Raw genomic sequence first — 22,896 nt, 5'->3', positions numbered from 1 at the left:
TCCTCAGCGTCCACGTCTGGTGCTCCCACCAGACGGCCTGCCGGAGCAGTGGCTGCGTCTGCGGACCCGGCACGGGGGCCACATCCACAACTGATGATGCTTTGCTGAGTACACAGATGAAGTGACGCATACCACACTCCTATTCATCCTTCAATACCCTACGGAGGCGACTCTCCTTCAGGGAAGCCCTGCCTGGTCTGCCCCAAGTCCTTTTCTCCGTTTTCTTCCTAATCTGCGCTTCCCTCTCTCACCGCAGACACCACGCCAGGCCGTACGTACTCAGGCGAATCAGACTGTGAGCCCCACGGTCATGGGCAAGACCCTGACTCACATCCGCGTCTCCAGAAGCCTGTCATACAGCAGCCGCTCCACCCCCAGCGCCCTGGACCCCGCCCTGGTGCTCCCCTGGAGCCGGGCCTTCGGGAACCAGCCCCCGCACCGCGCGTAGCCCCGACCCCACCCCCACCTTCCCTGCCACCCGCAGCCCTCCCCCGCCACGCGGGTGCCCCAGCCCCCAGGGCACCCTGCTCCCTGAGACCAGCTGAGACCCCCACCCCCACCAGGACACGGTGCCAATGACCACATACCCGCAGCTTGACCTGGGTCCTCTTGCGAAGCCACTTCTCACGGGGGTTGGCGGGGCTCAGGGCCGCAGGATCCAGGCCCGCGTTCTCCTTGACGGTCACGTTCTCGTAGCGCATCACCTGACGGGCAGCCGAGCAGGGCTCCAGGTCGGCCGGGCCCACCCCGCTCCCTCCTTCCCAGAAGGCTGTCAGGGCCGGCAGCGCCCCCCCCCCCCCCCCCCCCCGCCACCACCACCTGCCAGCCTGGGACCCTCGGGAGGCCGGGAGCCCCGGGACCCGTCTGCCGCCATCCTGACAGCTGGGGCCAGGCCGCGGGCTCTCAGATGCTCTGCCAGGGAGCAGCCTCCGTGCACGGCGTCCAAACCCGCGGCCCCCCCCCCGCTCGGACCCGTTCCCGGCCGCGCTGCTCCAGCAGCTAGCCGGTCCTCCCTCCCACCCAGCCCCGTGGCTGTGGCTCCGTCCCTCCCCACTGGGTCACGCCCTTCCGCGTCCCCAGGACGGACCCTGTGCCTGTCGGAGCCACGCCCCACGGAAGCCTCACCCTGCGTGGCTCCCACCCGCCTGCTCCCCTTGCGCCTGCCCCACGCGGGCTTCCTCCAGAGCCCCCCACAGCCCCCGGACTTTGTCCGGCCCAGCGCAGAGGCTCGCGCCCTCTCCCGGCTCTCCTCCACCTTCCACGGCTCCTCCTCCACCCCCTGGGTCCCCGTCCCTGCACTTCTCTGCCTACAGAGACACCCCCGGCTCCCACGGGGGAAACCCAGATCCGGTCTCAGAGCTCCCAAAACCTCTGGAATCTCCTCGATGCCAGAGAGCCCTCAAGATGCCTTTTGTTTGTTAGTGAGGTGGCATCTGGACCCCACCCGAGGGGGGGCCGTGGCCAGGAGCAGGCCGCACGTGACCGGAGGCTGGCACCTCCAGTCCCACCCCCTGACCGCTGGGGACCCATGAGGTCCAGGTGGGAGGCATTCTGGAGGCCGCCCCAGTGGACGGCAGGACCCGAGGTGGGGTTGCCGGACCATTCGTCTCAGGGGCCGGAAGCCCGGGCAACGACCGGCACCCGGAACTGGCGGGGCCGACGCTGCCGTGGGGTCGGCGGGGTCACAACTGGGCTACGCTGCAGGATGCCCCACTGGCGGGGAGAGCCGCTCGGTGGGGGCAAAACCCACCTCAGAATCGGGGCGCCGCGCCCGTCACCGGGACACCCACCACCGGCGACTGCCGAGCCCCAGCCTCCACTTGCCTCCCTTCGTGCTTCTCCGGCCCAGACCCAAGACTCGGTTTCCCGCGCCCCGGCCTGGCCCTGCTCCTCCCCAACCGCAGGAAGCCCCCCAAGGTGCTCAGGTGGGCGTCAGGCCCCGCAGCACGGCCCTCGGTCCCTCACGCCCAGATGCCAGCAAGCCTTGCTGTCGCCCCATCCCCGGCCCCCCGGGCCTCCGCACCAGCTCCCGGCCCAAAGCCGGGCCCCCAGGCTGGCCTTGTAACCGGCCTGGGGCTTTCTCTCTGGCCCCTCAAGCAGCAGACACAGGACTCCCTTCCCAGAACACGGTCAGGCACGAGCTCTCTCTTTGCTCAGCCCTGCGGTGGCTTCTCGCGGGACACAGAACAGAATCAAACTCCCGCCCTTGGCCACCGACCCCGCCTCCCGGCCCCCTTCCCCCCTCCCAGGCTCCCCCTCAGTCACCAGCCTCTCCGAGGACACCGAGACCCTCAGAGGAACAGGCATTTGTGACTCGTCTCCAGGCAGAACACGGGTCCATTCTCCTGTGCAGTTTCTGTTTAATTTTCCAGAAAGTGCCACACCATTGACCAGAAGCCAGCGCTCTCCATGAAACCTCCCGTGTAGCCTCGTAACCCTCACGCCCTCCCAGGGCACAGTGTGGCCCGCAAGATACCCTGTTCCCAGAGAGCAGGACGGGCCCTCCCGAGGGGCCCGGAGAGGGACAGCGGTACCTGTCTCAGGATGAAGGCTACCACGTCCGTGGACTCCCAGTAGCTGGCGTGGAAGAGGTGGGGCAGGGCCACGGTGGGGAAGGCCGTGAGGACGTCGGGGCAGTACAGGGCGTAGTCGATACGCTTGGCGCCCCACCACTTGGCCGTGACTGTGGGCCCGAGATCCAGGTGAGAACCGTGTGGCCCGGCTGGGCCTTGACCCGAGAGCCAGCGTGGGGCCCCGGCACACGGACCCCGCGGTGAACGGGCCACTCGGGGCGCAGGTCCGGGGCCGGAGCCCCGGACGTGACCACTCAGCTTCCCGTGAGCCACCAGCCCCTTCTCCTGCCTGTCCCCAGGACGAGCCCTGCAACCCGGTCCCCAGCAGCGGGGGCTGGCCCCGTGGAGACAAACGCTGGGGTCACGGCTCGGCCCCGGGGCTCAGTCTGGATGGATTTCCTTTATCGCTCCCAGCCCGCCCTCAGCAGCCCCGGCAGTGGACCAGCGCCCGCCCCGGGGTGGGGGGGTCCCTGTCCCTCAAAGCAGGCAGCGCCCCGAAAACCCTCACTCACTGTGGGAGACGCCCGCGGGGGCCAGGCTGTCTGAGGAGTCTGAGCTGTCGCTGTGGGAGCTGTCCCGGCTCATCCTCCGTGCAGGGCACTGGGCCCCCGGGGCCTGAGGAGGCGGGGCGGGGGCGTCCGGGGGCGGTGGGCTGTCCCGTGAGCCGCCCTCCAGGAAGAGGCCGCTGTGGGCGTGCAGAGCGTCAGCTGGTGGGGGAAGGTCGCGGTCAGGGCCAGGCCGTGTGTCCGGAGCTGCCTGTACCGGGCCCGAGTCTGGGCCCCCCCGCCCCGGTCCACTCGCCATCACCCCCACCCCACAGGCAGCCCGCGCCCCTAACCCCCCGGGGCTCGACGGGGCGCCTGCACCCCAGGGCCCGGCTGGGTCTCACCTCCTCTAAGTTGTGGGTCCCAACCATCCCCTCCGTCTGTGGCAGAACTGCCGAGGGCACCTCCGGAGGCGGACGGTCACCACGTGCCCCTCCACGGACCCCCCTCCCCCCCGAGGCACAGAGGCCTGCGGCCGAGCCCGGGTGGGAACAGGCGTGTCAGCCAAGGCGCTAGGACGCTCTCCGGGGCAGGGCCTTGCCCCGCCCAGAGCAACACATTTTCGGGTGCACGGGGGAGACCGTCTGTGGAAGCTCCTGACAAAGCAGGACTCTGGAAATTAAGTTTCCATTAAAAATGGGGGGTGCTGTTTTTGGATCCTGAATGAGCCTCATGCACGGCACCCCCCCTCCCCCAGTCTGGCCCAAACTTCTGAACAGGCTCTGACCAAACCTCCTCATCCAGGATGTGGAACAAAGGCCCTGATTTCCCAGCCCCGACGGCCAACGCCGGCCTCCCCTGCCCGTGCCTGGTTCACTCCGTGTCAGCCCTGGAGACCCCTGGCCTCCCCCAGACCCACCTGCCCTGTTCCCGCTGCTCCTTCCACCTACAAGTGCCCCCCGACCCTCATCCTCCAGCTCTGCTCTGCCTGTCCAAATGCCGTGGCCAAAGGCCCCCTCTTCCATGATGCCCACCGGGATGACACATTCCTGGCCCTGCACCTCCAGGGGCGAGGCTGGGGAACAACACCCAGCGCAGACCCCCGGGCTTGCACTCAGGTCTGATGGCTCGAGCAGCGTGCTGGCCCCAGGAGCCCGTCAGGGGCAGAGCCTGGCCTCTGGGCCCCAAGACGCCCCCGACAGAGCAGGGGTGCACACAGGTGAGCAGCTGTTTCCGCCCCCTCCTCCTGCTCTGGAGCACATGGCCCCTGGTCGGTGGGGAGTCTAGTCCCTCCTTCGGCCAGCGCGTGGACAGCCTGGACCAGAGAGGGTGGCCCTGGAGTGCCACCCGGCGGGGCCCAGCCCCCGGCTCAGCACGCTCACACGACCGCCCCCCCCCCCCCCAACCGCGGAGAGCCTACCCAGCAGGAGGGACTGCCCGTCGCCCAGCGGGAACCTCTGGTAGCGGGGCACGCTGACGGGCGGCACCAGGTGGAACTTGGGCTCCAGCAGGGGCTCCAGCCGCGAAGCAGAGGGGTCCGCACAGTGGAAGAAACTGTAGACCTGGCTGCAGGCGGGACGCATCTGGAAGCCTGAGGGGGACAGAGAGGACGTGGGGGAAGCCCCTTGCCAGTTCCTGCTCCCTTGGGCCCAGCAGGCTTCCTTGAGTGCAGCTTCGGGTGGCCCACCCCTCTGCTCAAGAACATGCCGTGGCTCCCTGCTACCAACAGGACCAAAGCCGTCGTGCTGCGTTTGGCATTCAGGGCCTTGCCAACCTGCCCCACCAGGAGCGGCGCTCTAGGCCCCAGGGCTGCAGCCGGCGCTCCTCCGCAGTTCCCCACCCCGGCCTGCCGGCTGCCCCTCTCTATGCCTTTGCTCAGGCAGCCCCTCTTCCACGCAGGCCTTCCCTCCACTGTTTCCCCTGCTCGGTCTCCTGCAAATCCTTCCGGCGTCCGCGAACTCTCCGTGTGATCTACCAGGCAGACCCAGGATCTCTCAGTCGGAATCAGCGGCCCCTTCCCCAGCTGCTCAGCCCCCAGGCAGGCGGGAGACAGGGCTCGAGGCTGGCCAGAGCCGCAGAACACTCCTCCCCCCAGCCCGGCAGGTGTCTTCCCCCGAGGCCTCCCCATGTCCCCCTCCCCCGGGGTGGGGGGACTGAATGGTCCAGAGTCTGGAGTCCTGGGAGACCCAGGTCCCCTCGCCAACTTGGAGGCAGCGTGGGATTCTGCCTCACCCCTCCCCACTTCAAGGAGAGCCCCTCCCTTCTCCGTCCCACGGTGGCGGCTGCTGGGGAGCGCTGTGGAAAAGGAGTTTGAGAAGCCCTGACGTGTGGGCCTCGAGGTGCCCCCGCCGCTTGTCCCCTCAGACTCACTGCTAAACCACAGGCCGGTGCACATCACCTCACTGTGTATCTCAGAGCACTGGGGGCAGGCGCTCAGGCCGCGGGCACTAAGGCGGGCCTGGGACTGTGCGGGAGTCGGGGAGGTCGCCCCAGCCGCAGAAGGTCTGCCTGGGGGTGCCGGGGAAGGAGGGCGGCAGGAGGGTAAATGCGGCTTCTCCTCCCGTGGAGCATGACAACTGCCCACGTGGGGCATGTGACAGGGAGGTGAAACCCACCGGGGCCGGCTCACCTTTGTCCCACCCGGGGAGGCTGCCCCTCTCTCCCCCCTCCCCATGCCCCACCCCTCCCTGCACCGCCCCCACGGTCCCCTAGCCGGAGGCCCCGACACCGTGGTCCAGAGACACAAGGCCTCTCAGGCCCCGGCAGCACCACCCACCGTCCAGTCCCGGCAGCACTGTCCTCCGCATGGCCAGGACCAGGCCCAGGGGCGAGCCAAAGAGGAAGAAGTCGGACACGTCGAAGTCCAAGCGACCCAGGCTGACCTCGGGCGGCGGGAGCCCCCCGGCCGCGGGGGGCTCGGCCTCGTCCTTCAGCACGTTCGAGTGGATGCTGCCCAGGGGAGAGAGCCCGGGAGGGCGGTCAGCGAAGGAGCAGGGGTGCGTAGGCTGAGCGGGGAGAGCCCAGCCCGCCGCCTCCGCGGCGGGGCCCGGAGTCAGAGCCCGCCAGCCAGCCCGGAGAGCTGACGGCCACCCTGGCGCGGGCCACCGGGGCCCGGTCGACAGCCCTTTTCCTCTGAAGGGCCAGACGGTAAATGGTTTAGACCGCGGGGCCGTTCGGCCTCCGTCACATCTACCCAACTCTGCCGTTGTCACCTGCCGGCAGCCAGAGACCGTACTTGGACAGACGCTCACGGCCACGATCCGGGAAAACATTTTCTCAGCTGGACTGAGGGCCTAAGAGCACCTAAGCATCCTGCAGGCTGGCAGGCCTGCCCCAACGGGCCGGCTTCGCAAGGGCCCCCGGTGAGCTCCCGCGCCGTCTGCCGGCGGAGCCTGGCCTGGCCGGTACGCAGACCAGCCGGACGGAGCCGGTCCTGCAGAATCGGGCAGGTTCATGGTCACCCGGGTCCCAGGCCACCTGCAGAACCAGGTGCAGACAGCGTGCGCTTCCCTCCCGCACCGCCTGCACAGGGAGCAGGGCTTGAAGAGAAAGGTGGGACACACAGAACTGCCCCCAGTCCCAGCCCGGGCGCCGCTGCTCCCGAGAGCCAGGCCGATGCTGTTTCGGGCCCAGAGCGGCCGCCGAGGCCTGGCAGGCAGGAGAGCCGGGCGCCCCTGGACCGTCCAGGTGGCACTTAAGTGCAGCTCAGGGTGTGAGACGATCCAGTGGGATCCCGTGATCTACGAATCAAGTAACTGAATGCAAATTCAACTAGAATATTCCAGATGGAGGAGAGAGGGAATTTGAGAAATAACAACGGAAGAGCGCGGGCCAGTCCCCCGCCGGCCGTGCGTGAGGGGTCGGGGTAGCCGGATCTGAGTCCTCGGGCTCCTGTCTCTCCCCGCGAGGACAGCGCCGGCGTCTGACGAAACTGCCATCTGTCCCTACGCTAGAGGGACAAGCTGGCTGCGCTGAACCGGCTACCAGAAGCCTCCGACTTCTTGTCGCCCTCCGGATTTGGGGACTTCTTAAAGGACTTTTCAAGGGTGAACCAGAAAAGTCACGACTTCACCCTGCAAGCCTGATGCGAACTGAGGCTGACAGAGGGGCTTCGAATAGTCAGAGATTTGAATGTGCGGGGCCTTTGATGGAAGGATTTCTCTTCGGGGAACGAATGCACCCGAATGAAACAGCCCTACACGCGCACAAACGTTTACGCACGCTGTAACTTCCCAGAACTGGAAGGAGCCGAGTATCCAATTACTGGGATGAAGGGAGCTGTCCGCTCACCCAGTGAAACGCTCCCCGTTAAGAATATTTACCGAATACGTATCACACAGGCAAAGGATCAGAAAAGATCCCGGTAGAAGGGTTCTTTTTCCAAGGAAAACTAAACGCAAAGGATGTACAAAATACGTACAAAGAGGAAGACCCCAAAGAAGTCACAGGGGAGCTATTTTGCAAACCTCCTAATGGCCCCGTGACACTTGCCACTTGGGTAAGAAAGGAGCGAGGACAGACAGGGCAGAGAACGGAGGGACAGCGTGGAACAAGGCCTGCTTTCCTAGGTGGGTCCCTTGTGCCCTGATGAGTGTGCCCGTAACTCACTCAACTCTGCAGAAGGGACCGCACCAGGGACCAGGAGTCGGAGTCCGGCCCCAGCTGCTCGGCGCTGGCTGTGTGATCCCAGGACGCTTCCCGGCCTCCAGGAGCCTCCACTGCCCCGTCTGACAAACAGAACGACCCCCGGAGTGGCTCGCAAAACACACCCGCATCCGCTTTTCCACCGCCTTTTCTTAAGCAGCAGTGAAGCGGGCCGGGCGTAATTTTCCCTTTGCCAGAGCTTGACACTGAGCGTCCGCGGCGCTGGAGGGCCGTCCCCTCTCTCCGCAAGTCGGGGCGGCGCAGGGACGGGGCGCAGGGCCCACGGGGAGTGGCCGGGGTCCCAGCCTCTCCGTGCCCGTCTGCAGGCCTCCTGAAAGGGCCTGGGCCCCAGGGCCGGTCCTCGCCGCCCCGGACGCCGCGCTGGAAGGAAGACGGGGCCCGGGAGGCGGTTACCTGGACAGGAAGGCATGATGCTGGCCGATGGCCTCACAGTCGTAGGTGGAGGAGTCGCTCTGTTTCCGAGGCAACGGCCTCTGGGGCTCCGAGGCGTCCTCGTCCGGCACGCCGGAGACGTCAATGCTGCTCTTGCTGAGACGCTTGCTGCCGGCCAGACCGCACGCCTCGTCCGCCACGACGGGGGCGTCCTTTGGGGTCACGCAGAGGACAGGAGAGCACTGCAGCCACCACAGACTCCGGGGCCCCGCGTCCGCCCCCGGGCGCGGATGAACCCCTTTCTCCCCAGACGTCAGGTCAGCACTCTTGCGAAGGAGCGCGGGAGCCACCGAGTCACGGCGGGGTTTCGGCCCGGGGCGACCCACCGGGGGTCCGGACGTAGGCGCCCGACCCCGGCCTAAACCCGCCCTCCTCCTGTAGGGCAACACTTCCGGGGTAGCGACCGCGTACCGGGGTGAAGGCCCGCCTCACCTCCCCAGGACAGGCCCCTCCCCGACCCCCACCGGCTGGCCCGCACCTGGGTGCTGCTGATGCTGCCCTTCCGGCTGCTGCCGCCCGGACTGTCACCCGAGGGCCCCGCGCTGTAGCAGATGGCATCGAAGGCCAGGAGGCCCCCCACACAGTCCCCGATGAGACACACCTGGGGCACACACAGCTGGGACTAAAGGCCCGCCCGCCGCTAACCCACCGCCCCGTACCCGGCCAGAGCACCAGTCCCCTGTCCCTGGCAGAATAAGGGACCTGTCCCGGAGAGCCACTGACAGAACCCCTGTGGGGGATGGGTGTTCATGCTGGGTCAGGGTCGGCCTGAGAGCAGCAGTCAAACTAGGGTCACGGTCAGCGTAAGGACAGCAATCAGGCCAGGGTCAGGGGTCAGACTCAGGTCAGGGTCAGCCCGAGGATAGCAGTCAGGCCAGGGTCAGGAGTCACACTCGGGTCAGGGTCAGCATAAGGACAGCAGTCAGGCCAGGGTCAGGGGTCAGACTCAGGTCAGGGTCAGCCTGAAGGCAGCTGTCAGGCCAGGGTCAGGGGTCAGACTCAGGTCAGGGTCAGCCCGAGGACAGCAGTCAGACCAGGGTCAGGAGTCACACTCGGGTCAGGGTCAGCATTAGGACAGCAGTCAGGCCAGGGTCAGGGGTCAGACTCAGGTCAGGGTCAGCCTGAAGGCAGCTGTCAGGCCAGGGTCAGGGGTCAGACTCAGGTCAGGGTCAGCCCGAAGGCAGCTGTCAGGCCAGGGTCAGGGGTCAGACTCAGGTCAGGGTCAGCCCGAGGACAGCAGTCAGGCCAGGGTCAGGGGTCAGACTCAGGTCAGGGTCAGCCTGAAGGCAGCTGTCAGGCCAGGGTCAGGGGTCAGACTCAGGTCAGGGTCAGCCTGAAGGCAGCTGTCAGGCCAGGGTCAGGGGTCAGACTCAGGTCAGGGTCAGCCCGAGGACAGCTGTCAGGCCAGGGTCAGGGGTCAGACTCAGGTCAGGGTCAGCCCAAGGACAGCAGTCAGGCCAGGGTCAGGAGTCACACTCGGGTCAGGGGTCAGACTCGGGTCAGGGTCGGCCTGAGGACAGCGGTCAGGCTAGGTCAGGGCTGGTTAGGGAGGCAGGCTGTCATACCTGCCCACTGAAGCCGATTCCGTCAGGGGACTTGAGGAACTCTGTGTAGACCTGGTTGGCCCGCTCGATGACGGTGGCCACCGCGTCCTGGTACCGTGGAGAGGAGATGGCCAGCAGGGGCAGGGCGGCCAGGGGGACGTGGTCCTGGCTGTTGCCGAGGCAGCCCTCATCGTGGCTGTAGGGGTTCAGGCTGCAGACAGGGTCAAGGTAAGCCTGGCCGGGCTCAGGCAGGGGCAGGTCTGGGGCTGCGCGCCGGGCAGAGGAGAGCACGGGCCGGCCGTGGCTAGGCCCCTGCTCGGGGCCCTCGAAGCAGAACCAGGCAGGAGCCACAAGAAACAAAGTGCAGGTGGGGGCATCGTCCCCGCGCCAGCCCGGGATGTGGGCCTGGCGTCTCCCGGCCGGCCACCTTCCCCTGCCCTCTTCTGCACGGCCCCTAGGGACACCCCGATTTGGAGGAAGCCGCCTGGTGTGGATCAGGGTGGGGACGTATCATAGCAGACTTCCCGGAGGAGGTGCAATCTGGACTAGGCCTCGAGGAAGGCTTTACGGACGCTACAGAGGAGGAGAGAGAGGGTTCCAGGCAAGGGGAGCCGCGTCAACCACAGCCTGGAGATGGACACGTAGCTGTGCGCATGACATGGTGTGCACCGTCCTGGGGCGAGGGTCCAGGGCCGCGGGCTTTGCAGAAAGGTGTGAGCCCAGAAAGGACCGAGAGCTTGCTCTACGGCATCCTCGCTGCCCTGCTTCCCCACGTGCAAGCCCTTCCCTCTGCCGCAGCTCAGACCCCTCGGGGACCAGCTCCTGCCCGGCCCCCACCCCCACCCTGCCTGCCGTGGTCCCCTGGGGCATCAGAGCCAGCTGGCTGGAGCCCCCGCCCCACCCCACCCCCACCCAGGGCCCAAACTCAGGTTGACCAGGGCCCGACATGACCCCACTGGGGACGGGGGCGGGGGGAGGAACCAGGCCCGGGGAGCTTGATGCCTTATCCCCTCCGGCCGGCTTCTCTGTGGGGACCCGGACACCCTCTCCCCGGCCCACTGTCCTCGAGAGAGCACCATCCACGCCGGAGGACGAAGCCGTGAGTCACACTAGCGCTCAGCGTCCTCACGAACACTCCACGCAGTGCTCCCGACGCGATCGTCCCCACGTTACAGATGACACAGGCCGGGGAAGGTTCCCTGGCTCTTCCCGGGCGTCCAGAGCACATGGCCCGCCCGCATCAGAACACACACCCGCACCGGGCTCTGCCCGTGGGGCGGGAAAGCCAGGCTGCCCGGGTTCGATTCCCGGCTCCATTCTCTGGGTAACCCTGGGGGCAACTGCTGGGCCTCCCGGGGCCTCAGCGTCCTCAGGGCCAGGGGACCGGGGCCTACTGAGCACAGGGAGCCAGCACTGCCGGGCTCGGCAGGGCAGGGCAGGCCGGGCGCACACCCGCTAACTGCTCGGGACCCTCGCTGACCACTCCCCGCCAGCGTGCTCATGGCCAGTCAGCGCCTGACATCCCGTGGACGCCCCGGCAGGCACCCCCCGCCCCCCCCCCCCACCGGGACAGCACTCCCTCGTCAACCCCACCAACCTTGGCCAGTCCACGTGGGCAGAAGGGACTCACTTAGAGACGAGCGAGAAGGCCTCGGAGCAGACGGCAGGACAGGGCACGAACTTGATGAGGATGTGGCCCAGGGCCGCCGGGAAGTGGGCGCGCGTGACCTTCTCCAGCACGGAGCCGAAGGTGTGGATGTCGGCCGCCTTGCAGGCGGGGTCCCCCGCGCCCGTGTCCAGGACGTTGCCCCCGTGGAGCACCAGCAGGAGCACGTGCGTCTTGCAGGAGCGCCGCGGGCAGCCTTCCTGAGGAGGACATTGGGCGGGGTGGACACGGGAGGCGGGGAGAGGGGGCGCAGGCGCGGGGACCCTCGGCCCCCGGTGTGGCCCCCTGTGCACGCAGAGGGGGCCGCCCAGGCTGCTGGCGGAGCAAGCCCCTCGCTGTCAAGGCCCCGAGGGCCCCAAGAGACCCTTCTGGAGGGGGTCTGAGCCGGAGGCCCAGAGACAGACAAGGACCTGCCCAGGGTCGCACGGCAAGTCCGGTGAAGAGCAAGTCAAATGTCCACCGGCCTGGGGGTCCCCCTGAAGTCCTGACCACAGGGAGCCCAGACACCCCAGGAGCCCCGCCCACCTCATTGTCTTCGTGGATCTCGATGCTGCCCTGGGCCGGGAACCTCTGTCTTCTCAAGGAAACCCGATACAGTTCTCCTGCGGGGGGGGGGGGGGGTACAGAGGACTCAGCACCTGCAGGCCTCCCTCCCTGGGGCCCCAGCGTCCCCGGGGACCCAGCTGGAACGAGAGCGTCCAGCCCCCGCCTCCAGACCAACACAACCAGAAGCCGTTGTCCCCCCAGGGCCGGGCCAGCGCACACGCCGTCCCCGAGGCCAGGGAGGGTGTCCCGGAAGAGGCTGTCCCGCTTCCCTCACCAGTGACATCAGCAACCATGTGCGTGCCATCGGGGGACTTCTAGTGAGGGACGGAAATGGGGGCCGAGCACCCTCCTGAAAAGTGGAGAGCTGCATATTTTAAAACTGTCTGCTTGGAGCCATCAGAGCTGTAGCAAGGCCTTGAATGAGGGGACCCGGGGCCCAGGGCAGGTGGACCCCCAGAGAGGCAAGGCAGCATTTGGGTGACCTCTGGGGTGAGGCCCCTGTCATCCACCCCCCCACCCCCCGCCAAGAAAGGCTGTCCTCATTTCCTTCAGCTGCCACCCCTCCTCTGGGGCCTCCAGGCCTGAGCCCCTGGTCCCTCTAATGCAGGGACCCGCAGGCGACAGCCGAGAAGCAAATCTGGCCCGCGCCCATCGCTGTTAATAAAGTTTTACTGGAACACCACTGGGCTCTCTGGTTCACATCCCGTCTGTGGCTGCTCGCACACGGGCCTCAGCGACAGAGTTACACAGTTGCACGAGTCCTCACAGCCTGCCAAGCTGGGAGTATTTACCGGCTGGCCCCTACAGAGAAGGCTGTGTGATCTAACGCCTACATTCCCAATGTCACCGTGCTCAGCTCTCGGGTGGAGAGAGACCTCAAAGACACCCCGCGGCCCCCTCGCTGCCCACCTGGGGCCGCCTGCCATCCTGAGGAACCCACCCACCCAGCACGCTGACCTTGCTTCCTCTCTGTTCTCCCCACAAGGAGGATGTTACTTTGTATGTGTCTGGACCACGTGGCGAGACTGTGGACCACTCGTGTGCTTTCAGTGACGGGGAACTCACTCCCTCACTCCTAAAGCAGCCCGCTGCATGCTGGGACGGCCCTTTCCTTCTTTGCCCCCCCTCCCTCACCCACCCCCCCCCATCCTGCTGCACCTCTTAGGGGTCGTGTGGGGGAGGGTCCTTCCGGGGCTCTGCGGGCAGGGGTGCAGCAGGTGTGGGCGGGAGCCTGACCGAGGGTCTGGGTTAGGACACCCTCCCCCCACCTTCCTGGCCCCGGGGTACTCAGCAAAGAACACGAAACCAGAAGTGTAATTCTGAATGATTCGGTCCTTCCGGTTACCGCCCTGGTCTAAGGGTAACTGCTTTATGGGCTCAGGGCTCCCGCCCACACAGACAGGAATTCGTTCCCTAAAGGATGGAGGGGTGGCCAGGAGGAGGAGGAGGAGGAAACGAGGCCAGGCTTGCCCAGGACTTCCCCCGGCTCCTTCCAGCGGCTCACATCCTGGGGACCTTGCCCTGGGCCCCGTGCTCAGGGCAGGCTCCTGACAAAACACAGAACTGGCTTGGGTTTTGCTGAGCACATATTATGTCCCAGGCACTGTCACCTAGTCCCCACACCACCCCTGAGTTCTGGTCCTCTGGGTATCAGCCCCATTTTCAGACGAGGAACCGAGGCTCATACATCCTGGCTCACGTGCCCCGGGCCGCAGGGTTAGGCTGAGCGGCCAGCACCCAAGTCCCACGCCCAACCCAGGATGGTGCTGGCGAGTGGTACCTCTAGGCCTGCCACGCACACACCGCCCCAGAGCAAAGCAGCCACGTTCCGTGGTGCGTGTGGCCTCGTGCGTGGCTCCAGGGCCGGTAAGACCAGGAGCTGTGTGCAGCTGAGGTCCCCTCTGGCCCCGGGGGACCCCTCACTCCTGAGGCCGGGAGACACCCGGTTAGGACAGCGCCCACGTCCACATCTTGCCCCCGCCCGCGGTGTGAGCGGGCCCTTGGCTTCTCGGCTTCCTCTTCTGGACGCGAGGATGACAGAGGCCACCCCCGGGGCGGGCCCGAGGATAAACGAGCTCATACACACACAGGCCTCAGAGCGGGGCTCCTGGCTCCGGGGGGGGGGGGGGGGAGAGGGGGGGCTGGGACTGACAGGGTGGTCCTCAGCACCCCTCGCGCCTTCCCTGGCCACGGCAGCCAAAGACATCTTGCTCGGGGGACAGAGGAGGGGAGGCCTCGCCCGCAGACCTAGATCCTGCCCCCGGGAGTGGGCTAACGTGGCTGGAGGGCCCTCCAGGAAGGCGCGTCTCCAGTGTCAGCAGAGGCCCCTGTGGAACCCAGAAAGGCGGCCCTCGCCCCCCGCCCTTGCCCTGCCCACAGCGCTGTGCTCTCAAAGAGCCAGGTGTCCCCACCACAGTAATGGAGGCCACTGGTTCGCCCACCAGGCACGGCAGGCTCGCTCCTCCTTGCGTCATGCTGAGCCCTGTGCCTGGGACGGCCTTCCTCCCCGGGCAGACCAGCAAACTCCTACCTGTACTTCAAAACCCTGCTCAATCGTCCTGACATCTGGAAAGCCTTCTCAGAGCCACTGAGGCAGAGATGGAGACCTCACAACATGCTCAGCAGGGCCCGGCTCACTGTCATTGCTGTGATCAACTCGGGGCCCTTTGACAGCCGCGATCCCCTGCTGTCACGGTCTGGGGTGGCGTTTTTGGGAAAACTCGCTCCAAGCAAAGATCCCAGGGTGCACACGGCCCACGAGGTACCCCTCTGCTCGTCAGCGCCGGGGAGAAATTGGGTTCAGGGAAGTGTCACCCGCCGGGATGTGCGTCTGCTGAAAGTCCCAGGGCAGCTGGCGTCAGGGAACCGAACGAGTTCTGGGCCTGGGCCTCGTCGGTCCCCCTCCACGGGCTCCCCCAGAGCCCCCGGTGACACAAGCCGCTGGCAGGGTCTGGCGTGGCGGGGAGCCCCAGACCCGTTTCCGCCAGCATGGCCCTATCCAGGCGGGTCCCTGCCGAGCCCAGATTTGGGGCGGGGTGGGCCCCCGGCCGTCTGCTGACCCCGGCGCCCGCCCCCAGCACTCCCGCCAGCTGAAGAGCAGAGGCTGCTTTTCCTTAATCACAACCTTGGAAAGGCACACGCTGTGATCATCCTTCTAACGACCCAAGTGCCACACTCCTCTTGAGACAGAGGCCGAGGTCGGCACCCACGCGCTTGGCACGCAGAGCAAAGCGGCCGGCTTGGTCGAGGGGCCCACTGTCTCTGCCCCTCCCGCTGCCGGGCCGCAGGGACCCCCAAGGGCTGGGGGCTGGGGGCGCCCCTGGCTGGAGCTGGGCGCCCCGTCCCGTCACCCCTGCCCTCCAGGGAGCACAGCTGGGCCCAGCTTGCGGCCGTGTGGCCCACAGGAGCACCCGGTCCTCTGTGAGCTCACGGACGCACACACACCACACGCTCGGCCGCAAGCGCGAATCCTGGGGAAGAACCCAGTGGCTCTGTGACCTCGCCCTGAGTGCGACGCGGGACGTGTCCCTCCCTGGGAGCTCACAGAAGGAGGTACAGCCTCATTGCATGGCCAGCGGGGGCTCCGGCCACGGCCCCAGGCCCCCAGGCGAGCATCCAGGACAAGCACACACAGCACGCGGGCGTGGAAGGTCCAGGGGCGGGAGCGGCCGGCCCAGCCCGAGGGTGGTTCTGTTTGGATGGTGGGACAACGGCTGGTGGTTTTCCTAAGCGTCCTGTATTTTCCAATTTTTCTCCAGCGAGTGAGCCCATATCTAAGTCTAAAACCATTTACGAGTATGTCCGCTGAGCACGCAGCACAAATGTCTGTCACGCTTACAACAGGAACGCCTTCGACAAGCCGCGGTCCCCTACTTTGCCCCACGCGAACCCCTCAGACAGAACAGGGAAACGCCCTGCCCTCTGGGAGCTGACGGCCGGCGGCGAGGGGACCCGAGAAGGACCGTCTGCGGACGGAATACACCTGAAACACAATCAGTGAACCAAGATCCTGCGTTTGGGTTTGGGTTCCAAAAGCGGGTCGACACCATGGAGGCCTCCTGGTCCACCGGCTGGGCCCAGAGACACCTCGATGAGCCTGAGGACCTCGGGGCCCCGGGGTCGTGCAACACAGGCCTAGGCTGGGCAGGGGGCCTCCGAGGCTGTGGGCACATCCCTGCCCCCACAGCTCAGGCCGCTCTGGGGGCTCACGCGGGACCCGCCAGGGGGAAAAGCAGGCTCGAGGACGTGTGGCACCTGCCCGCCAATCCCCAGGAGCTGGGTCTGGGTCACCAGACAGAGGGCAGAGCCCCGCGAACGGGGTGGGGCGGTTGCTGGGGGGTTCCGAGTCTCAGCACTCAGGAAAGGTTCACAGTCGTCCAGGAGGGGCCAGGAGGAAGGAGCGAGTGGATGCGGGGCAGTGCAGGGTGGGGGTGGACGCTGAGGCCCCGCTGAGACAACTTAACCCTTCCAGGGTCAGAACCCAACTCGGTCAGCCTGGATCCACCAGCCCACGGGGCCCAAACCCCGGAGGGCCGCTCAGCACCCCACGGAGGCGCTGTCCCAGACTAAAACCCCAGAGGGTCTGGGCCCCAGATCCAGCCCCTAAAAGCACACCGTCGGGGGCAGTAGAGGGGCCACACCCCGGGCGGGGGGTGCAGGCTCAGACTGGTGGAGGCACCACCTTGAGTCAGGCCCCAGGGAGACATCAGACACACTAGAGACCCTCCTGGCCCGGGCAGGGCTCAGCACCCCGTTCCAGTGCCTCCTCGGCATGTGCCCGGGGTCCCGGTCCTCCTCCAGGGTCTCAGGCCTCCCTACACTCACAAGGGAGCAGGGTGCCCTCCCTGGTTTACAGATGAGAAAGCAGGGGCTCAGGAGGGGCCGTGATCCCCGTGTGGGTGAGCGCTGGGGACGGGGACCCCAGGCATGGCGTCGGCACAGGACAAGGCACCCAGAGCAGGGAGTCGCTCGGCGAAATGACCCTAAAAGGCCTTTTCCTCACCCCCCAGATCAGCAATCACCGTGCCGCCCAGCATGGGGGGGACAGCCCTTCCCCATTCGTGGCCGGTGACAGGAGAAACCGTTCGACCCTGAGCGGGGCGGTTTGGAACGTCATTCGAAGCACCGAGCACCCGCGACGCCCTGGGACGGAGCCTTGGCGCGGAAAGGCACACGTGCGCGCTGAGCATCGCCACGCCGCTCGTGACACCAACGGAGAACCACCTGCGTGCCCAGCCCTGGGGGACCGGCCGGCGCATCCACGGCAGTGAGCCAGGACGCGGGCAGGGAGACCGGTGCGCCCCCCGCGGCCCGGGATGCGGACGTCACTCCGTGGGTCGTCCTCCGAGGGGGGCCGGGAGGGAAGGCGTCGTCTGCTCCCGTCTGCGTGCGGCACGGACAGAGACACGCACAGGCGGGTGTTCAGGGAGGTGTTCGGTTCCCGGGGAATCCCGCTGCCTCTGGGAGGGGCCAGGTAAGCCCACGCGTGCGTTGCGTCTGTTCCGCCAGGAACCCGACCGTCTCCCTGCGCTGCCCGCTCAGAAGAGCGTCCAGCACCCGTGCAGCGGGAGGCGACTTTTCTGAGACAGTAATTCTGATTTCTTCCCGCTTGGGCTTCTGTGCCACTGGGGAGGTCTGCCGCACGGCTTCCTGGGCTGTTTCCAGAAGCTCTTTTGTTCCCGGGAGAAAAGGATTTGGGGAAACAGATTCTCTCAGGCTGAAGACAGACCCCCGCCCCCACCCACGTTGGTCTCAGCCTCCCTACGAGGGCTCCGGACGGGGCCGGACCGCCGGCCGGGGCCGCAGAGCAGGACGCCGGGGACCGCCGGCTGGGGCTCCCCGGTGTGGACCGATGGTGGGGCAGGGTGCTGGGCCGCTACCTACGTGCCCGTGGGTTTCCCTAAGCCTGTGAACAAGGTCCTTTCAGGGGACCCTCCCCCAGTCCCCCGCCGGGACCCTGACAGAGTCACGCGCTAAATTCTAACAGCTCCACGCAAATCGTGTGCTGTGGCCCCACCTCCCCTCGGAGCTCAACCCCTGGGCCGCAGGATGGTTTTCAAACCTCTCCTCCCTCTCACCAAGGGGCCTTTGCACATTCTGCCCCCCAAGCCTGGACTCTCCTTCATGCTGCTGTGCCCAAATATTTCCTGTGAAACTTCCGTCCTTCCTGTCCTCCTCCCGAAGCAGCTGGCTTTCCTTCCCAGGGGGAGTCCTCATACTTAGCTCTGTGGTCACTCCATCTGCCGTCTCCTCCACCCCCAGGCCGTGAGGTCCTTAAAGGCTGCAGCCGGGCTTATTTACGTTCCATTTTATCCCCAAAGGCTATGAAGATGCTGGCACATAAAAGATGCTCGTGAAATATTTTTCAAACAGACGAGGGAACCAACAATCTGTTCCCGTCTTAGACCCTTACGAGTGTCAAAAGCCGCACGTGTCCCCAGCAAAGCGCAGACACGACACGGATAGACCCGCGTGAACACACACGTATCCTCGTGAAAATGAACGCGCCGACACGTTAACATGCACACTGATGCACACACGCGCACGGGCACACGCTTACGTACACACGCGAGAGCGGACACTGTCGAACAGACATTCGCGTGTACACGCGAGAGAAAAGCTCCCAAGGCGGCCGTCTGCCACCCTGAGCTCATTAAATCCGGCTAAATATAGCCCGTCTGCAGCTGCGCTCAGCAAGCTGCCCACACAGGCCAGGAAAAGACACCGGTTAGTGGGGGGGAGCCGGGAGGCCAGCTGTGGGCGAGGGGCCGCGGGCACACGGGAGGGGAGCCCTGAGGTGGCGGTCCCGGCATCCGAGCGGCTCCTCTGGTCGCCGGCCCCAGGCGGTGGGACGTGAGGTCAGACCCACACACACAGCGGGGGTGGGTGGTTCTGAGCATCCACGTCTTCTCCGTCCCCTTGGGGACGTTTGTCTGACAGGTGATGGGGCCTAGGAGCGGGGGAGAGTCAGGACGCAGCCCTGGACCAAGCCGGGCTCGCTGGCGGCCAGGGCAGGATGGAGACCCGCGGGTCAGACGGGAGCCTGTAACGGCACTCAGTCCGGACTGCGGTCTCCGGGTCCCGGTCTGGGGACGGGAGAAAGTTCAGAGTCCCCACCGAGTGGCTGTGGGGGGGGAGGAGAGCGGCAGGGAGGGTGGCCGGGGGGCCGGAGGGCCGCGTGGAGAGTGCGGCTGGTGCGGACCATGTGTCCGGGGCCCCTGCGCCGAACTCCACGTCAGACGGCTGGACGTGCGCTGGGGGTGCTTGCTGAGCTCAGGGCAGCCGGGACCCGCAGACAGAGGAAACCAGGAGGCACGGAGAGTGCTAGAATGTCAGAGCCCACGGGGCTGCGCGGGCTCCACGTGCACGCAGGACGGCGCCTGTGGGCCGGGGGACCAGACCCTCTGTCCTCTGCCCCCAGGCAGGCCCCCCCCACACAGAAATCTGCTCCCAAATAACAGGGAAGCAGCAGGCTGCGGGCCGTGCAGCTGCGGGATGGAGTCTGAGCGGCCCAGGCCAGCCCCCTCCCCGCTCATGCCCTGGAGCCTGCACAGGACACACCTCTGTGCGGGGACAACCGAGCGGCCACGGCACCGGCGGAGCGAGAAGACGGATCTCCGGAAGCCCCTCCGCCTGTCTGCCACTCTGGGAAGAAGACATTACGGTCCTCTCTCCACGAGGGGGTAAACTGAGGCTCAGAGACGCTTGGTGACCTGCCCAGAGCGTCAGAGCACTGAAAGAACAGGGCTTCACCCCCAGGCCTGGCTCCCTCCCAGCTCACAGGCTGCAGCAACAGCCCCGGGGCCTGCTGAGTCCTGGTCGGGGGGCCACTCGCACCCCCCCTGCATCTGGCCCCCAGTGAGGCTGCGTAAGGCCGGCAGAAATACCGGAACGACCGTGCGTGCGGAAGAACACGGCGAACGCTGAAGCGCGTCACGGGGTCACAGGCGCCAGGCGGACCTCCGCGTCGCCAATTCTGGATCAAGAGTAAACCGCGGCCGTCAACAACCCTCACTCCACAAACACAGAGGCAGCGAGATGCCGAAATCTGCGGGCGGCACGCATGGAACAGAACCAGCAGACCCGTCGGCCGGCCGTGGGGACATCGCAGGGAGGGGTGTCACAAGGTCGTCCTTCCCACTGTCCACACTGCTGGCCGTGTACTTAGGCCACTGGCCCCGTTGTTATTACCCTTAACTCCCCGCTGGCAAGATGACCCTCGACGGGCAGAACCAGAGAGGAGCCTTCAGCAGTGGATTCTGACGTCCATAACCCTAGTTTATTCTATTTTTTGAAAAAAAATTTTAATGTTTATTTACGGGGGGGGGGGGGGGAGAGGAGAACAAGTGGGGAAGGGGCAGAGACAGAGGGAGACGTGGAATCCGAAGCAGGTTCCAGGAGCTGAGCTGTCAGCACAGAGCCCCACGCGGGGCTCGAACTCATGAACTGTGGGATCATGAGCTGAGACAAAGTCGGACGCTTAACGGACTGAGCCCCCCGGCGCCCGCACAGCCCCAGTTTAAAGACAACAACAAACAGATTTTGTGTCTCTACTAAATACCCACGTTGCTCAGCCAGGTCCAGACTGGAGCAGCGGTCTGGCCCCGGGCGGGCGGTCACTCTCCCTTTGAGGCTGGGGTCCTCCCTCCCTCCTGAGGACAGTGGCCACACCGGAGGGATGTGACGCGGGGCCTCTTGGGGGGACCGGGCTAACTAATCCCTAGAGAGGACACACAAGGTGCATGGGAACGGGCCCTCCACCCGAAGACCACTAATCTCCAGCTCCGCCCTCCTCCCTCACCCCCTGAGCCAACCCTCCTCACCCAGGACGGGCTGAGGACACCCCGAAGGCCCACGCTTGTCAAACCAGCCGCCATTCCCGAGGGAGACAGCACCCAGGCTCCGGCCACGCACACCCTGGCTTCCTCCCGCTCGGGCGCAAAGCTGGCGCCTCCCAGTGGCCCTTCCTCTCGGGAAATGCAAACGCATTGCTCTCTCTGGGTCCTCGCTCAGCCACTGGGTGAGATTAGAACCCGGGGGCACACTAGACGCGCCCCGCTCCTGCTGAGCTCAGTTCCTTGCACGGTGTGAGGATGCCCTCCCCCTCCCCCTGCCCCGTGCCCCCGCGGCCTGAGCTGTGGGGTGCCCCTGACAGAGGCGCCCAGGCCTGCCGGCCCCCGGCACACATCCCCAGTGCAGGCCCTGGGCCGGGCAGACCCCCTCCTGCAGCCGAGGGATGTGCGAGCCTGGGGACGGGTGGGCAGGGCGGGCTCAGCCCCCAGGCTGCAACCACACGTCCAAGCGGCAGGAGAGAGAATGGGGTTCTGAGGGCTCACGCCCATCACACGCCAGACCCTCCTCGACCCTGGCCTGCTGAGAAAGTCAACGCTGCCGACCGCAGATGCTTGGCTGAGGCCGCCCACCAAGTCTGCCGGAGCCTCCGGGGAGGACGCCCCGATCGCGGTCGGCCCGCGGGCATCTCTACAGGGTGCCCCGGGTCCGGGCCTGTGGGAGGAGTCCTGACCCCGGCACGGCCTTGAATGAGGGGCCTCTGACCTCAGCACCACGTCACCCAGGACGCACGGCGTCAAAGGCTGGGAAGGGCCCCCCGTTCCCGTGCTCTCTCTGCCCGCACACAGATGATACTCTGCAGGGTCCCGCCCCCACCCTGGCTCTGCCGTCCCTGAGCTGCCCGGCGGGTGGGAGCCGGGGACCCCCAGGAGCTCAGCTCAAGGACAGGGAGGGGCCCCAGGCCCGAGGAGGCTGGACCCACGGTGGAGGGGGTGGGGGGGCGGAGAGGGACAAGCCTCCTGGAAGGTCAGGGGAACTCACGCTGCTTCTCCTGGAGGGCGCTGGATGTGCACGGGGCGCTCCCATCTCCTGCGGAGAGAGAGAAGGCACGTGAGCAGAGTCCCCGGCACTGTGGCCGGACTCGGGGAGGCCGCTGGTGCCCTGTCCCGTCCCTCCCGGCACTGGTGCCCTGCCCCGGCCGTGCCACTCCGGGCACTTCAGGCAGCACAAAGCTCGAGCCAGGGAAAGCCAGGCCTGACCCCCCGACGGTCAGCGTGCACACCGCCAGCCCCTCTCCCGACTCCTGACCCTCATCAGCCGCTGCTCCCCCCCACGTCAGCTCAGATGTCCCCTGACCTGCGCGGGTCCGTCCCCAGCCCCGCCTCAGCAAAGGCACCACCTTCTCCCTTCTCCCCCTGGGGCCCTTTCCCTCCCTCGGGCCCCCGCGGTCCCCAGGTCCTGGGGTGTCTGACTCTGAGAATTGGACCCCTCGCTGGAAGGGACGACTGTGCTGCCAGCTGGTGTCCCCACACCTAGAATGTGCTTCTCAGCCGACATTTGTGCAGTGCACGAACCGCACACCCTCCCCTCGTGCAGAATCCGCCCCTGGACTATGGAACTAGTTCTTTCCCGTCTGGGAACAGCTTTTTTCTGCAATCGTGAAAGTCATACAAACTCCTCACTGAAAATCTGGAAAGCACCGACAGACATAAGGAAGGAAGAAAACGTCTCAGAATCCCCTCACGCCTGTTCTTCCGGGCTTTTCCGTGTTCCGCCTGGGCTTACGCCACCCGTCTCTGAAGTCCTACCAGCCAGACTCATCGCAAACCATCGGGAAGCACAGAACACACACTCTCTGAACCGCGAGGTTGGGCGTAAGTTATTCCCCGAGTCACGAGGCCCCGTGTGAGCGAGGACAGACCCGGCCCGCCGTGACCTCACCTGCTCCCGTTACTGCCGCCAGCCCCGCTCTCCTGGCATCCCGAAGCCCGGTCAAGGCGCAGGGACCCCGCACAAGGCCCCGTGGGTGCCGGCAATGCTTTGCAGGGAGGGTGGCCCCGACCCACTCCCCCCTCTGCAGGGGACGCTGGCTCTGCCCCGACCTCCCTCCCGCTGACGGGCCTGCAGTGGCTCCCCTCCTCGGCGTCCCACGTGATAAGCAGGCCTCTCGGGAAAGCGGCCCCCTCCCGTCCCCA

At 66.5% G+C, this 22,896-nt stretch overlaps 1 protein-coding gene across 4 annotated transcripts in view; it reads right to left on the bottom strand.

The window, feature by feature from the left end:
* Window positions 1-22,896, bottom strand: part of PITPNM3 (PITPNM family member 3) — a 74,677-nt gene that overhangs the window by 13,240 nt on the left and 38,541 nt on the right. For all 4 annotated transcript variants that reach the window (XM_045487297.1, XM_045487294.1, XM_045487295.1 and 1 more), the window contains 11 exons: window positions 21,743-21,790; window positions 11,891-11,967; window positions 11,330-11,565; window positions 9,721-9,910; window positions 8,634-8,756; window positions 8,117-8,307; window positions 5,835-6,007; window positions 4,479-4,649; window positions 3,086-3,280; window positions 2,535-2,683; window positions 588-704 (listed from right to left, as the gene is read on the bottom strand). In XM_045487297.1, the coding sequence (XP_045343253.1) occupies window positions 588-704; window positions 2,535-2,683; window positions 3,086-3,280; window positions 4,479-4,649; window positions 5,835-6,007; window positions 8,117-8,307; window positions 8,634-8,756; window positions 9,721-9,910; window positions 11,330-11,565; window positions 11,891-11,967; window positions 21,743-21,790 (1,670 nt within the window). The remainder of the gene's footprint in view (window positions 1-587; window positions 705-2,534; window positions 2,684-3,085; window positions 3,281-4,478; window positions 4,650-5,834; window positions 6,008-8,116; window positions 8,308-8,633; window positions 8,757-9,720; window positions 9,911-11,329; window positions 11,566-11,890; window positions 11,968-21,742; window positions 21,791-22,896) is intronic.

Source organism: Leopardus geoffroyi, chromosome E1, assembly GCF_018350155.1.
Source record: "Leopardus geoffroyi isolate Oge1 chromosome E1, O.geoffroyi_Oge1_pat1.0, whole genome shotgun sequence".
Taxonomy (NCBI): Eukaryota; Metazoa; Chordata; class Mammalia; order Carnivora; family Felidae; genus Leopardus; species Leopardus geoffroyi.
This window is presented reverse-complemented; position numbering and strand designations above follow the sequence as displayed.